The sequence below is a fragment of the Elephantulus edwardii genome, unplaced genomic scaffold (genome assembly GCF_000299155.1).
Source record: "Elephantulus edwardii isolate Elephantulus edwardi_28Jun2011 unplaced genomic scaffold, EleEdw1.0 scaffold00199, whole genome shotgun sequence".
Classification (NCBI taxonomy): domain Eukaryota; kingdom Metazoa; phylum Chordata; class Mammalia; order Macroscelidea; family Macroscelididae; genus Elephantulus; species Elephantulus edwardii.
In genome coordinates this window covers 955,484-972,901 of record NW_006399949.1, presented here as the reverse complement: position 1 = coordinate 972,901, position 17,418 = coordinate 955,484, and the positions used below count along the sequence as shown (strand labels likewise).

The window sequence follows — 17,418 nt, the reverse complement described above, 5'->3', positions numbered from 1 at the left end:
CTGATCTGTTCAACTCATACTTGTGTTTATTGGAAGTGTGTGTGTGTATGTTTAAGATTCACACCCTTCTTTGTAAAGCTGTTGATGACATCACCAAGTTTAATTCTTCCTTTTGTAGTTACTGTATGGTAACTGAATTTAATATTTGCTACCAGATAAAATGATTCTTTGCCGTGCAGAAGTGGTATTAGTTTTCCTTTCTGATAATGAGTATGCAACAGTGTTTCATATTTCCCTTCTTGCTTTGTGATGCAAGAAAATCAATTATACATTTGGGTCCTTATTATTTCTTTCTGAATTTGTATAGAGTTTTAAAAGGAATCCTGTGTTGTAGTGCCTGTGCTGCTATCCCAAAGGTACGTGGTTCAAACCCACCAGCTGCTCCATGGAAGAAGGATGGGTATTCTCTTCCTGTGTGATGAAACTGCCTCTCAAAACCCTATGGAGGTTTAGCTGTAGGTCAGTTCCAACTCAGCAGTACACAAGAATTTATCAAAAGGTCAGCTGTTTGAATCTATTGGGCTCTCCACTGGAGAAAGATAGACAGTCCTCCCTTCCTAGAAAACCTTATAACCTGATGGACGGTTCTAGGAGTCAGATTAGCTAAACAGTGGTGGGTTTTATGTACACACTTGGATCACTTTTTTTCCTTCTTAACAACTTCCTTAAAAAAAAGCAGCATCATTTTATAGCCTTTTATTAAGCAGCTTTGAAAAATAACATAATAAAGCATTGTGCTACAACTCAAATTTTTCATAACAAATAACAACTCATTGCCATGGAGTCAGAACTAACTTATAGCTGACCCCTCCAGGGGGCTATTGGAGACTAAATTTTACAGGAGGATGGCCCATTTTCTTTCTAAGGAGTAGTTGGTGATTTGAACCACCGGCCTTTGGGTGGGTAGTGCAGCTGTCTACCTACTGGGCAACCAGAGCAGTAGTTAGGTAGGGATTGTAAATAAAATTCTCCTTTATAGTAGACATATTAGACGGTGTACAAATGTTTAAAAAGAAATATAACTTGTAATGTAATTATAGAATATATGCTTAATATTGGAATTTTGATGCTTTTCCTTAATAGTATTTTCTATATCAAGTTCTTATGTCTGTGTTTCAAGAATAGACTGTATAATGTAGAGAAACACATAAGATCAACCATGAGCTCTACTCACATAACAAAAATAACTTCAGGACTTCTCTTCTGCATTAATCCATATGATGTGGTACATAGATGATCTTTTAAGAGTATACCAAGCAACAGACTTCAGAGTGGCTCTGGTTATATAAAACACCCGTATATCTTCTTGGCTCACTGCTGTGGAGTCAGCTTCAATACATGGTACCATCCATTAAATTTCCAAGGCTATAAATATTAATGAACAATCAGCATATAACTCACCATACCACCACTGTTCTGTGTTGTTATTGTGTACTGTTGAGTGGGAACCGACCCACAGCTGACCTTTTAGTGGGCTTTCACAGGCAATTAGTCTCATGCGAGGAGATGGCCCATCCTTCTCCCAAGGAGCATCTGGAAGATTCAAACTGTGTGCCTTCAGTATTACAGCACAGTTTCTTGCCACTAGGCCACCACTGCTCCCTATATACAGTGTTTTGTATAGGGAATATTAAAACTATGAACCTTGATGCTGAAACTAACCCCAGTAGATGATAAAAATAGATCCTCTGAAGACAAACCTGTAGGTACTGGAAAAGAGCCTGTTGAGAAGTAAACTTTCTGTATCTGAAATACTTAAGAGGAGTCTTGATTGATTGGGTAGAATCATGCTAATTTAGACAATGACTTAAATCCTTTCTGATAATCCACATCTGTAATACTAGGAAAGCAGTGAATCAGTCAGTACCATTCAAGTAATTGGCTGAATTGAGAAGATATAATTGTAAAAATCATTCATACCCTCTTATCTCTAAGGTAAGATAACTTATTATATTATTCAGGGAAGGTGGAAGGTGGTTAGGTCTGAGAATGAATATTTTTTAAACAAATATTTTATACTTGTTTACTTGCAAAGTTTGTACACATTGATTTTTCACACTGGATCTTCCCCATTTCCTTTGCTTACCCCTCTCCTGCACCCATCATGTGTGACCCTATGGTTACGCCCCCCCCTCTTCTGCCCTGCCTCTCCTCACCCCTCTGCCCCTCCTCTCCTCACCCCTCAGATCCTCATACATGTTTTAATAGTATCTTTCTATTTCTACAATAATGGTATTATACTGTATTTGTCCTTATGGGACTGAATTAGTTCACTTAGCATAATGTTCTCCTGTCCCTCCCAAGTTAGGTAGTGATTTTCAAAATGATTGCTTAAGGAGAATATTTTCACTGGCATTTCCCTCAGTTCTCACAGCCACCTAGGATTTTCCTAAAAATAAGATGGGAAAATGCCTTTGAATACAGTTTGTCACTTATGAAACACTGCAAGTAAAGGGAATTTTTTTATTGCCCTTATTCTTCAAGTGTGAACACAGGCTGATTAAAGAAGTGTTGAGAGATTATGTCGTTAGGTGTTGTCTAGTTGAATATGACTCATAAAGACCCTATGAACAACAGATTGGGACCCTATCCTATGTGGTGCCATCATCACAGCCTCTGATCCTCGTGAGCCCATTGCAGTCACTGAATCAGTTCACCTGGTTGAGGGTCTTCCCTTCGTTTGCCATCCCTCCACCTTCCTAAGCATGATACTCTTCTCCAAGGAAAAGCCTTTCCTAAAACATGCCCAAAGAATATGTGAAAGGTAATGACACATAGTATGTCACTTCTTACTCTCTTTGGGGGCTTGTAAATTACTTTTTTAACACAAATTATCACCCTTCCCTAGGTTTTCTTTTTTTCCTTCATTTCAAAGAACAAATAATTCACCTTAGGGAACTCTGGTTGCCTAGTGATTAGGGAATTGTGTTGCTAAACCAGACGTGGCAGCTCTCTGTCTCTGCTGGTTCAAATCCACTAGAAATCTATCTCCTGTGTGATTTACAGCTTCTGAAAATTCACTGAAGAGTCAGCTCTGAGTTGGTTTCAGCTCCATGAATTTGGGGGTCTATGTTTTCGGGTTTCTTTTCCCTTTAATGCACATTTGCCATAAGTGTTTAATAATGCCACCCTTTTCTGTCACACATTGGAGCACACATACTATTTTCTTGAGGAGGTTTTTTTTTTGTTGTTTGTTTTTTATTTTTAACAGAAGTACTTGGGACTTGAAGGTTTGGATTTGATTTCCAGTTCACTAGACTATGAGCCTTACTTAGTGTTCCTTCATGAATACAATTAAGATGTTGATAAAACTACTTTCAAGTGGTTAGAAACAGTAAACGTGAAAGGAAAAAATGTGAAAGTTCTGTATAAATGTCAGTTATGATTCCAGTAATTGCTAAATATTCTTAAAGTATCTCTGCAAAATCTTTCTCACAGAGGATATTTTTCATGTGTGTAGAACAAAAGAAAGCAAACTTAATTCCTGTTCTCAAAGCAGTGAACGTGTATACATGCCATCTGCGGCTAATAGCATTTACACAAAACCAGAAGAATTCACAAAATTCCATCAACACAGAAGTGGCAATAGTTGAAAGAAATAGCTCTAGTGAGGGTATTATTAATCCAAGCATTTTTATGTGGTGGAAGCTTGTAAAAATTGAGTTATAAGAATTATTTTTTTTTGTATTGTTTTTGTTTTTAAAGAGAGAATTGCCCCCTTTGGATTAAAAAAAAAAATAAGGGTATGGCTTCTTTTTTCACTTTTACTTATAGAGTTAAATTGGAAAGATTATTTGGAAATGATGTTATTTCTTGGGACAGGATACTGGATTTGGTTGTTAAAGGATAATTGGATGACAGGTGTTCATTTTTGACGAGACTGAAGGGAGGAGTTCTTGCTAAAATACTGTTATGTACCATCAAGTTGACTCAGCCATTGCTATGGAGTCAGTAAAAAGGTGTAGCAACTCTACAGTACAGAGTAAAACTCTCCTATTTCCTAGGTTGGAATATTTATGAGAGCAGATAGTCAGATTTTTTTTTTCTCCAGATAAGCCACTGGGTGGATTAGAATTTCCTCTAAGATTTTGCTTTACTTAACAAAAGAATTCCCTGGAAAAGGACTTAATGCTTGGAAAAGTGGAGGGATCAGCAGAAGAGAGGAAGACCCTCAACAAGATGGATTGACAAGGTCACAGTAACAGAGTAAACGGATGTGATACCTGTTACCACACCACCAGCAGGAGCACAGTTGAAATCTTGTTTGTTGGGTAGAACCTTTAAAGACTTGAATTAGTGTAGTACAATTTCCCTTATTAAATTTTGATGAAAAATGTCAGTATTAATATTAATGTTGTTATGTGCCATCGAGTTGCTTTTGACTCATAGCGACCTTATGTACAATAGCTCAGTGCTCTATTATGAGACCATTTCATCATCTCTGACACACCTGACCCCCATCACCCCAGTCACTCAATCAATCCATCTCATCGAAGGTCTTTCTCTCTTGCACTGTACCTCCAACCTTCTCAGCATGATGTCCCTCTCCAAGGATTGGTCCCTCCTTGCAGCATGTCCAAAATATGTCAGAATTTCAGAATCCTTGCCTCCAAGGAGCAGCCTGGTTTCACTCAAAGATGAATGTTTGTTCTCCTAGCAATCCATGGTATATTCAAAACTCTTCTCTAGCACAACTCAGAGGCATCAATTATCTTTCTATTATCTCTAGTCATTGTCCAGCTTTCTGATTCATAGCAAATAATTGCAAATTAGCTATGTTTTTGATTCATGTCTAAATTTTTATAATACATACTTATTCAATAGATTGGAATTGTTTGGTTTTGAATTTAAGCTAGATATTTGGAAGAGAAAATAACCATATCCCCTAAACTTTGTTGTTGTATACCATCAAGTCAGAATCAACTCATAGCTGACCCTCCAGTGGGTGTTCAGAAGCAATTAATCACACAGGAGGAGACTGCCCATCCATCTCTCATGGAGCAGGTAGATTCATACCACCTGCCTTTGGGTTGGCAGTGCAGCTCCTTAACCACTAAGCCACCAGAGTTCTTTTTTTTCTAAACTACCTGGCTTTAAACCAAATGATCAGAATGGCACATTTGAAGATAATTGTCTGTAATATTTTGTTTCCTTATATATGCTTTTGTTTGGTCTGTCTTTTGTATTTTAAGCTGCAGTAATTTTAATTGGATTTTGGGGTAGAATAGACTTGGAGACCATCATCCCTCATTTTGTTTCCTAGAAAACAAATACTCTTCCTAGGTCTTTGAGAAGAGGCAGAGTTCAGAGCAGACCCTTGTTCTCCTCATCTACAGCCAGAGTTCTCATTTACTCTCCATTTGTAACTCATTGGGGGGTAGTTTTGGCTTTAGAGAAAAACTGACACATTGAATCTAATACATATCAGACGATGTGGTACCGTTAAAGAACGCAGAGATTTGCTTCTACCAGAGGAGATAATGAAGGAAGACACTATGTTAGAAATTATCTCTGAATAACAGATGACTGAAGCATAAACTAGATTTCTTATAATTCCTTTTATTTGAGCTAGAACACAGTATCTCTTAGGGGAAAGATGCAAACCATTGTTGGCTCTTTTATTATGTCACCAAAACAAGGACCAATTCTTGGCGGAGGACATCATGCTTGAAAATGTAGAGGAGTCAGCAAAGACGCTCAACAGAATGGATTGACAAACTAACTGCAACAATGGGCTTAAGCATTACTCCTGAGAATGGTTGCAGGATCAGGCAGGGTTTCCATCCATTATATGCAAGGTTGTAATACGAGTTGGCTCAGACTTGACAGCACCTAACACATCAACAACAAAAATCTCCCCTTTTCTTATTGAAGTGCACTGGAAAATCTGAACCTTCCATCCCCTGCAAAGGTCAGGAATCAAAGTCAACCATTATCTTGTGACATTGTCTGCTTGTGTGGCACTGAAACAGTCCCAGTGGAACATTGTGAATAAAGACTAGCCACTATTCTGTTTATGGCAAAGTTTAAAGTTAATCTTTTGAAATATTAGAATTGTTGTTTTTAATTGAACAAAAAGAAATATTCTTTGTATGTTGAAGTCTTACTTATGAGCTGTTGTCTGCTTTTCCCTCAACCCTGGCAGTCTGCCGTGATTTTGCTGTCCTGGAAGACCACACCCTGGCCCACAGCCTGCAGGAACAAGAGAGTGAGTAATCACCCTCCTTAGTCATGTTGCTTCACTGAGTGGCTCATTTTAGTAGTAGCTTGAGGCTGCCTTATTGGGGTGAGGCTAAAAGAGAACATAGCCACCTTCATCATGAAGGTTTTATGCAGGCAAATGACACCTTGGTGAAGAGTGAAGTTCTGAATATTTTGAAGTAAGACAGCAGGGATTGGAAGATAGCTAGTTCTTCTAATGGAGGAAAAAGTGGAAATTGACTCTTTTCCTTACCTCAGTATAATAAGAGAGAGACTGTCCTTGTAGACGTACATGGCATATGCAGAAGGCAGACATAATGATCTGTTCCTCCCTTTAAGATAGAGCCATGAACATCTTTTTGATTTTTTGAACTTTTTTTTTTTTCAGGCAACAGTAGTATTTAGGTCAGGTCACACTGTGGATTTTTTTGAATGTATGGAGATACATCATGGAAATAAAATCTAGTCATCTGTAGAATGTGAAAGTACATATTAGATTATCTACCATTCATAATAGAAGCCTGGAAGGCATAAGTAGTCTCTGATTACCTGCCAATATGAAGGTTGGTAGTTTGAAGCTGCCCAGGGACACTGTGGAAGAAAAGCTTGGTGAATTTCTTTTGTGAAGGCTACAGCTAAGAAAACCCACTCAACAGTCCTTCTCTATATCATTTTGGTTTCTTGAACTGAGGGTTGACTCATTAAACAGCTAGCAGCCACCACATCCACCACTAACATGAATAATTCTGATTTGTGGATCATTAATTCATGTGTTAGTATAAAATTAAGAATTAGAAACTGGTTGGTAAATAGTTACCATGTAATCGAGCACTGTCCTTCTGAATAATTGTGTAGAAATTCTGGCACTGTCACTTTTTGATATGTCAAATAATTTAACCTATTTGACCCTCTTTTCACTTAGTGAAAAAATGGAAATAATAATTCCTATACTGCTTATTAGTGAGCTCTGGTAGTTTAGTGGTAAGGAGTTATGTTGGCAATTTAAAGGCATGTGGTTCAAATCTACCACAGGAGAAAGATGGACAATCAATTCAGACTCTATGGTATATAATAATACCTGCTTATTATACAGCACTGTTGATAACATAATGTAAAGTGATAGATAATGAAGTTTATTACAAAGTTCATTAACAAGCCAAAGCATTGATAACTTTTCACATCTCATTCTTTCTCACCAGTTGAACATCATTTAGCCTCAAATGTTCAGCGAAACCGTTTGGTCCAACATGATCTCAAAGTAGCTAAGCAACTCCAAGAAGAAGATCTGAAAGCCCAGGCTCAGCTCCAGAAGCGCTACAAAGACCTGTAAGGATTTGGGACGTGGGAGGGAGGCATGATAGGACTGAGTGTCTGGAGAGGAGAGTCCTCTCTTGTCCAACTCCTTTCACTATTAGATTTCAGATTCTATGTTGGCTATTCAACAGTTTTTGTTTTTTTTTTATTTGAAAAATTTATATTCTATGGTTAAATTACTTGAGTATATTTTGGGACCTTTTGCCTTTAAGTATACTTCAAGAATAAAACCCCTGTGTGGTAAGAGAGTATAATGGTGGCATAGTTCAGTGGTGATTAATTTTATAAAACATAGTGAATGGGAATTATTTTATTAAATACAATATGTAGTCTTTAGTAGGTGTTGTTTAGATCATTGTGGATTGTACAGATGCCACAGAAACTATGGTAGAAGCATTCAAACATTTGGTATCCTGAGTGGATAGGGTATTTAGAATATTGACATCAGCCTGAGTGCCTTCTCCTGTGGGAACAAACCTGGGGCATGTACAATTACACTGTTATGTATTTTAGCTGTAATTTTAAAGTTTTTATGCTAACCATTTAAAAACATACATAATTAAAATCTTATAAATATGATTTTCACCTTCATATGACCTTTAGGTAACTACAGTATTATTGACATTTAATGACCTTACTCTTGAACTTTTTCTGTAAATTTTATGTGTGTATATAAATAAATAATTAGTTGACATTGACCTCATACTTTAAATTTCATTGGCAGAATCTGCAGAAAACTTCTTTTTGTAGAGTGACCTCCTTAAAGTGATGTGACGTGGTATAGGAATATCTGATGTTTTTCATTATAGTGCCTGCCCCTTATTTTCTTTATAATCTTGGGGAAATGATTTGGTTAAATCAGTTTTTGAAATGTGATACCAACTTTGTCTCACTGTGTGAGTGTGAGGGTTGAGGTAAAAATACATACTATCCCCTAATGAATATATAATGGTGCTACTTATTTAGGGATAATTATTCCTTTTTCTCTTTATTTTCCCCTTTGTTTTTTAGTGAACAACAGGACTGTGAAATTGCTCAGGAAATCCAGGAGAAGCTGACAATTGAGGCAGAGAGACGACGTATTCAGGAGAAGAAAGATGAGGTAAAATTTAATGCCCTTCTTCCAAGAAGAAAATGTGCTTAGCCCCAGAGCAAATAACTTTATCTGTTCTTGAATTCAATGTGGATTCATAATTGAGAAGATGCAGTATTCTACTCCTTGGTGTGGAACAGATGAAACATTGCCCTTCATGGGTCAGTCTTAATGCCTCTTGATCAGTTGTGCAAGTGTTAAAAAGTCTTAGGAGATGGTAATGGATAATTTGACATAAAGTGGCTGTCTGCCCATAGATCATTTTAACAACTTTTGAAAGAGCAGACATGAGTGTAGTCTGAGCAGGAGTTGAGTCATTGTGAGAGGCTGCCCAGTGCTCTCTCTTTTCTTGATTATTTCTCTCTCCCATCCCAAGATAAAGCTAGCTCAAAGAACAAATACATTTGAGTCTGAATTACTAAGTCAAATTATTTTTAAGGCTGGAAATGATTGAAGTTAGCAACAGTAGTTTGCTTGTTATTTTGTACTCTGTTTATGGCACTTCCTACAAATAATTTAATTTCACTGTGCATTTTCGTTTATTTTGTGTTTGCATTCTTTCACACTTCCTGTCCTGTTCTTTGTCACTGACTTACTTATAAGCGTAAAAATAATGTGTCATTTTTAATAGTAGATTGGCCGTATGACTTCTTTTTTACACAGGCATTGTTAAGGATTAAAGAGGAAACTGGTAACTGAATAACTGAAATTGTCCTGGGCAAAGTACACAGGTCATCACCCTATTAAATAGATGTCATCAGCGTTATGAGTAAACTAGACTGTGCAACCTGCTATTCTCACTGTGAGCCGCTCTTGTTTCTATAAGCTTTCTCTTTTTGGTACCAGATGAGTGTTACTTATTTCTTCAGGAAGCAAACAATGATTATTTGATAGTCAGAGCTGCATGTGAGTTTAAGGAATTATTTTTGATCCTTCCTGTTATCAACAGGGGGTTTTTTTCTTACCACAGGATGTGTTTCTTCTTTGTAGTTAAGTCAGCTTTGAGGATGCAACTGGGAACTGAAAGAAGTGATTCTATTTTGTCGACAGGAAATCTACTGTGTTAAAAATGTCAGAGTAGTTGAGGTTGGCTTCTCATAAATGCTACTGGTGTTCTGTGATTTTCATCCCCCCACCCCCACCCTCTTTCTGGGAAAGAACAGGATAGAAAGAGAAACCAAAACATTTTATTTTATGCCAAAATCATCCATTCATGAAGAACTGAAATTTTAAAAAAATTTTAGTAAATAATCTTGTGGTAATATTATATAAAATAAGCATTGCCGTGCTTAATTGGGGGAAAAAAATAAGTTGTGAAAGACTTAAGTGACTGGTCCAAAGCTATAATATGGTGCCAGGGACATGTTTGTAATTTAGATCTCTTGACAGAATGCTTCTAACTTACAGATACTGTGGTACTACAAGAGAAAATAGAGAGCTCTGGTGGTCTAGTTGTAAGAAGTTGGTTGCACTGCAGTCCTAAAGGCATCCAGTTCAAATCCACCAGCTGCTGCGCAGGAATAGGATGGGCATTCTCCTTCTGTGTGATTAACTGCCTCTGAAAACTCTCTGAAGGGTTAGCTATGGGTTGGTTTCAACTAAACATCAAACAACAACAAAGCGGAAAGCATGTGGGCTTTGCTATTAGACTGACCTTGGAGTGAATCTTAACTTCTTTACATTTGTTATATACTTTAATCTTATAAAACCAAAGATTCCAAATAACTCTTCTCATCAAGTCAGAACTGAGTCAGCTGACCTTTCAGTGAGTTTTCAAAGGCTGTAAATCATATGGTAAGAGACCGTACCTCATTCTCCTGAGGAGTATCGAGTGGTTTTGAACTGCCTGCCTTTGAGTTGGCAGTACAACTTCCTACCAGTTAGGCCACCAGAGCTCCCTCAAATGAAGTTAGTCACACATTACCTTATTTAAACCATTCAGGGTATGTACAGTAACCAAATGGAGTTAGTCATGAAAATTGTACATACTCTGAAGATTTGTTGTGATTATACAAATCCTCTGGTAGATATTAATTTAGTAATTGTACTTTTGAAGTGTTTTCCTCGCCACTATAAGCTTCCCCTTATGAAAACCCTGTCCCCTTATTTATAGAAAAAATATTTACAGAATTGTTGTAATCACATGGGAGGAGATTACACATCCTTCTCTCACAGAACAGCTGGTGGCCTTGAACCACATGGCTTTGGGACTGCAGCGCAGCTTCTTGCCACTAGGCCACCAGAGCTCTGTACAAAATTAGAAAGGATAAATACACACAAGTCAAATGTTCCTACGTAGTGTGATTTGAGTGGTCTGCAAACAGTTTCCTTGCTTTACTTGTCTCCTGCTAGCTTGCCCTTCACATCTTTTTGACCAACTGGAATATCTTGCCTTCCCCAGTGTATTAGAGAGGTTGAATCAGAAATCAGTTAGTGAAGTTTAGTAAGACTAACTAACCTTTAAAAACTCCATTCAGAGATTTTGCTTGTCATACTTCTTTATTAGAAGATGAGTACTGTGCCAAGAGCGAGCTCTTGTGGCTCAGGGGTAAGAAACTGGACAGCCAGTCCAAAGGTCCATGGTTTAAATGCACCAGCGATTCCGTGGGAGGAAGATGGACAGTCTCTTTCTCCTGTGATTTACTGCCTGGGAAACCCTGCTGAAAGGTCAGCGATGGGCCAGTTCTGACTCAGTGATTCACAACAGCAACAACTGTGCCAAAATAGTTTTTTATCATAGAAAAACTGACTTATAGCTGACTAGTGTTTTGTTATTTTTCAGAGAATTATATCTATATTAATAAATTTGTTGTTGAAAAATGTTTTATTTGCCAAATGCATGTTATCTGTTATTTTGTGTTGTCAAGTTGTGTACCAAGGCCTGTTTGGTGCATTAATATTGTGTGTATGTAAACAGTATGTGTGAGAACTAGTACAGTTAAGCAGTTGTATGAGTGAATTAGCATCCCTCTCTTTTTGGGGGGAGCAATAAAATTTTACTGCATTTTTATAACCAGTTCAGTCATGGCCAGCACAGTGAAACTAAAGAGGCTCAAATTTTTAACATTTGAGTGAGCTGCAGTGCTAATTAGAGTAGGAAGAATTAAAGGTGGAAGCCCTAGAATGGGAGGGTCAGAAGAGTTGTAGTGAGTCTTTTCAGCACCTAACTGGATTATGGGCCAGACTCTGGAAAGCAACACACAGTCAAAGCATGATGTTCTTTAGTGATTGCCCTCTTCTGATAAAATGTCCTGAGTATATAAGACAAAGTCTCACTATGGAACACTTTGTAGTTCTTCTAAGACACATATTCATAAACAGAACTCTTAATTGTGTATATATGTGTGTATACCTATAGCTATGTATGTCTATGTTTGAATGCAAATCCAGTATGTAAAAATGAAAATATTTTATGGAATATCATTTTTTATGTAAATGTTAGAATAGCCAAATATATTCTGAAAATCTCATAATGCTAGTCCAACAATGTAAAACCATTTATAATATGAACTGTGTAGGGTAGGATTATTTACTGGCTTATATTGAAACTATGTAAGTCAACCATGAAGTGTTTTCATATTGGTAATATTTAGAGAATCAATTCAAATAGCCACACATTTTAGCTATGTAAAATTTCATGTGTGTTTAGACATTTAAAAAAATAAGCTCCTTCATATATGTTCAGAAAGGGGAGTGTGAGAGACAGACTTCGAATGAGAAAAAGATTTTTCTTTTTCCTAGTGATACCGAATGGTTCTATTCTTCGTTTGTGCTCTCTCAAAGTAGTCCTTTTGGGATTTTACCTGCCTTAACTTCCGTGAAAATCACTGCCATACCACTTAAAAGAATGTTCATCCCAAATCAATAAACTTGACTTTTCTAGTGAGAGTACTAGTTCTTAAAGGATTGTAATAGTTTAGTGTAATAGTTTTCCTTTCTCTTCCCTTCTAACAATAATTCGACAGTAACCCCCAGATGAATTGGGGGTCTCTGGCTATTAGTCAGCCAGCATTTGGGCATGCCAGTATTTAAAAATACCAGGCTGTGCCTGCAGGCTGATGGTTATCGTATTGTGCATCGAGTTTTATGCCGGATGGTATGATGCCATCTCGTGTCTCAAGGAGGGACACATAGGGAATACTCAGGGCTCTTGTGGCTTTATTTTTGTCCCCATGTGAGTGTCCGTAGATGGGACTTGCCAGATGAATTGGAGGTCTCTGGCTCTTAGTCCACCAGCATTTGGACGTGCTGGTATTTAAAAATGTCGTAGTGCTTGGTTATGCCAGCAGGCTGATGTCTATTGTGTTGTGAATTGGTTTTTATACTGGATGATATGATGGTGTCTCACATCTTGAGGAGGGACACCTATGAAATGCTTGGGGCTCTTGTGGCTTTATTTTCATCCCCAAGTGGTGTCAGCGGATGGAACTTGCCAGATGAATGACAGTGATCTATTTGCTCTACTGAAGTAACTTAGAGTTGCTGTGCCATAGGTGTGTCAAACACCATATTGACTACCCATTATGGGCAGTACTTGGTGGAGCTCTCAGATTAAGGTTAGGAAGCAGGAGCAACATCCCCTTCCTATACCACATGCTTCTAGAAAGTCTATGAACTTGGAGAAATGATGATAGTTATAGAAAGACTTCAGGCCTATTGTTTATCTTTTGTTTATATATATATACACATACATATATACATATACAAGTACATATACATATACATACATACATGGAGGGCCGTTATATTTAAATGTTGATTGGGCCCGAGGGTTACTATTTTGGAGGAACATCTTTCTAAATTGTACATCAGTCTTCTGTCAATTTGCTGTACTGAGGTAATCTGGGTTTGCTGTGAAGTTGAACCTTGCATTACTATGGGTCAAATGCCATAAAGGCTGCCCATGGTCGACAGTATTTGGTGGAGTTCCCAGTTTAAGACCAGTTTGGAAGCATCTACTTCCTAAACCACATGCCTCTGGAAACTATGAACTTGGAGAAATGATGATAGTTAAAGGCTTCAGGCCTTTGGTTCTTAAGGTCACTGAGTCATGCTTGACCCTATGGCAATCAACAACATTTTCAAGCTTATGTTAACCCTTTCCATATCTAAGAAACCTTGTCCTCTTCTGCACTATCATCATGATCTCTACCACGCTCAAGGCCATTGTTGCAGTTGCTGAGTCAGACTAAATCTTTGACAGTCTTCTCTTTTGCTAACCCTCTGTCTTTCCCAGCATGTATCTTTTTCCCCAAAGACTGGAGCCTCCTGACAATGTCCACAAAGTATGAGACATTTTTCCCTCTAAGAACACCCTTGGTGCATTTCCTCTAAGTCAGACTTGTTTGTTCTTTTGGCATTCCATGGCATCTTAAATAACTGTCTTCCTTTCCATTGTCCAATTTGTGCATACATGCAAAGCAATTAAAAATACCATGGTTTGCCACCTTAGTTTTAAATTGACACCTTTGTTCTTTAACACTTTAAGGATGTCCTTGACCTCAGATATGCCTAATGTAATTTGTCTTTTGATTTCTTAATTGCTGCTACCATGGATACTGATTGTGGATCCAAGTAAAATGAAATTTTGATAACTTTAATCTTTTCTCCATCTATCATGATGTTGCCTGTTTGTCTAAGTGGTAAGGACTTTTGTTTTATTGGTGTTGAGATGTGTAATCCATATTGAAAGCTGTGATCTTTGATCTTCTTGAATCAGTGTTTTTAAGCCAGTAGGGAATGTTTCATGAAACAAGGCTTTTCCTGCAGATTAAATCACAGTACACCTACTTGGTTAATAAAAAATTAGTTGAAACTTACTTTGGAACATTTTAAGCATTATTTCAGCATTCCCTATTCCCAGATTGTGATTTGTAAAACACTGATGCTATGCAGAGGATCCCTGATGGCACAGTGGTTGAACCGTTTGAACTAACCCAGCAAAATCACTTGGTGATATGTTTCCATAAAGTTTGTTGTTGTTGTTGTTAAGTGCCGTCAAGTCACAGGCAACTCATAGCGACCCTATGAAGGAGCGTCCTTGACGCTTGGGTGCCTTTCATCCTCTCTCCAGGTTTAAAGGGTTTCTGGAGGCAAGCTATTATGGAAGTGGATGCCACTTCTCCTTCCACTCCATAAAGTTTATAGCCTAGAAAATACTATTGGACAGTTTGTCTGTCGTATGAGTTTGCTATGCATTGAAAATTGACTCTGGCATCTAACAGCTGCAACGTTTGTATGTTAAGTCTTTTAATGTGAAAAAGAGACTTCTCTCACCAAATAAATTTGGAAAACTGTGGATTATAGGGAGATGATTTTTTTCCCTTTCATCAGTATTGTTAATGTGCTAAAGTGTATTTTGAAGAGTTGGACGTGAGATCTGCTTTGTATTGAACACTTTGTATTTGCTTGGAGAACATTTTACAGCTTGAGAAATGCTAGTCTAGACCAGTCTGTAATAGGAAGGAAGCTGAGGAGTATGAAGGTTGTTTATGTAAAAAATGACTAAGCAAGCTAGTTAGCTCTGTCCAAGGTTTATGACTAATAATTACCATCTTTAGCTTGTTTTGAAGGAAATGATGTTGAAATCACCTAATTGAACTCGGTGCACAGCAGCATGGAAAAGAGGGAGGAGAAACCAACTTGAGCTAAACTCTCATCAGTTTTCATTTGGATTCTTCCTCCCTCAATCATAGCAAATATTTTCTTACTTGTACAAAACTTGACTGTAAAATGAACTGATAGCTTAGAAGAGGAAAGATTTGGGTGCTAAGATGAATGAGACATTAATAAAAATATTGTAATTATTAATAAGATCGTCATTATTGTTATTCTGCTGGATTAAAAGTACTTCCTTGACCACCTGAAGCCTAACAGAAGAGGCATTCCCCTTGTTACTCTACACTTTTTCACACTGTGGCTGTGGTTTTTTACTGTGTAGTCATTACAACTAAATTCCACAGCAGGAAAACAATTAGCATTTCTGCTGGGCCTAATGATTTTGCGTATACTTTTTACCTCAGGTATAAACAGGGGAAATTTTTTGGGTTTTGTACAGCAAACCACTTAGCAAATTGTGGGTTCTTTATAAGATTGAAAAGCAGAGAAGCCTTTGAACATCTCCCCCCCCCCCCGCCTAATTCTGTGAAAAAAAAGAAAAAAAGTATTGATATTTGGAAAACTCTACTTTAGTAGATATTTGGTAGAAACAAGTCTTCTGTCCATCTTTAGTCTCTCTTCTGAGGGTATTGATGTATTCATTTATATGGCACTGAAGATACTGAACCTGACATAGGGCTTGGCACCTAGTAGACACCAAGAAATTTTATTGAAATAAAACTTTAGATAGTAAAGCAGTTGAATTGGAAAGCCTACTAAGACTAAGTAATTTTCTTCAAACTATTAGTTTTTTTTTAATAATTTCTTTACTTGAACATTTTTCAAAAATTGAGAGAGAAAAAATAGAAATAATTCATATTTACTCATTAACATCTAAGCAATATTTGCATGCTTTCTTATAAGCATGAAAAAGTGTAATTTATATTGCCCTTTGACCATTTGCCATATTTGTATGAGCATTTAAGACTGGTGACTGATAGCTGTGGACCTTATTCTCTGCAGAAATGTGCTTAAACACAAAAGTGTATATACTCTTTTATGGGACTTCAGAACACTTTATTTATCTTGCCTGTCTGCAGCTGAAAACTGTCAATAATTCTTCATCTTTTTTTTTTCCTCTTCATCCTTCTTGAGATTGTTTATAAGGCTCTCCGGTGACCTATTCTTACAGTTTCTTGCCTCACCTAAAACACACTACACCCTGTACTGCCATAAGACTATTGACTGACGCGGACTATATCAAGACCAATTAACTATGCTCATACTTTTGTTGATGTTGTTATCCCTCCCCACTTTACTTTATAATTCTGTTCTTTGGTCACATATAGTATGAATGTACTAATTCTTTTATTTATATTTATTATTACACTTATTTTATTCATTGCCTTATGTAAGCAATAATATTTATGCTTCTGCAGATATTCTATAAAATATCTATATAATATATATATATATTATATAATTATATAATATATATATTTAGGTATTTTATCTCTTTGTGGCACTTAAGGAGTCTAGTGACTTTAGCTGACTCAAGTGGAGGGTGTTTGGAAGCAGGAGTGGCATCCACTTCCTAAACAACATGCCTCTGGAGACTCTAAGAACTTTGAGGACCAATGATAGTTATAGAAGGGCTTCAGATCTTTTGTTCATCAGGTTGCTACGAGTCATGCTCAACTTGACGGCAGTCAACAACAGCACAACAGTGGAGGGTCAGTAATGACTCAGTAGCATACAACAACAACGGTGGCATTTAAGTAGCCTTGATTACATAGTTCACTGTATGTTGGCCTACTAACTGAGAGATCATTGGTTTGAATCCAGCAGCCATTCCTAGAGTGAGGCTTGAAATATTCTGCTTCCATAAAGATTTACAGCCTCAGAAACTTGGTACAAGGTGGCCATGAAGTGGAATTGACTGGAGGAGTGGGGTTTAGGTAGGATTGTGACATTTATTGATTAATCTTATTATAATTATTTGTTTTCCTTGGGTCAAAAAGAATGTTATTCATCAGTGTACACAGTTCCTTGTACAAAGTAACGGTTTAAAAATTTGCTTGAGGGTGAAGCATCCAGATCTTAATCTGCTGCCATTTTCTCTTTTTTTGAAAAGGAATTATCTACAATAAATCAGAGTCGCTTATGCTTTCTTTTTTTAAAAAAAATATTAAAATACAAATACAGTGTACTTC

At 37.2% G+C, this 17,418-nt stretch overlaps 1 protein-coding gene across 1 annotated transcript in view; it reads left to right on the top strand.

The window, feature by feature from the left end:
- The first annotated feature begins 2,742 nt into the window (after positions 1 to 2,742).
- LOC102873568 (trichohyalin-like) overlaps positions 2,743 to 17,418 on the top strand; it is a 189,232-nt gene continuing 174,556 nt past the window's right edge. The window contains exons 1-4 of the mRNA XM_006897071.1: positions 2,743 to 2,764; positions 6,146 to 6,208; positions 7,401 to 7,527; positions 8,527 to 8,617. Coding sequence (XP_006897133.1) covers positions 2,743 to 2,764; positions 6,146 to 6,208; positions 7,401 to 7,527; positions 8,527 to 8,617 — 303 coding nt within the window. The remainder of the gene's footprint in view (positions 2,765 to 6,145; positions 6,209 to 7,400; positions 7,528 to 8,526; positions 8,618 to 17,418) is intronic.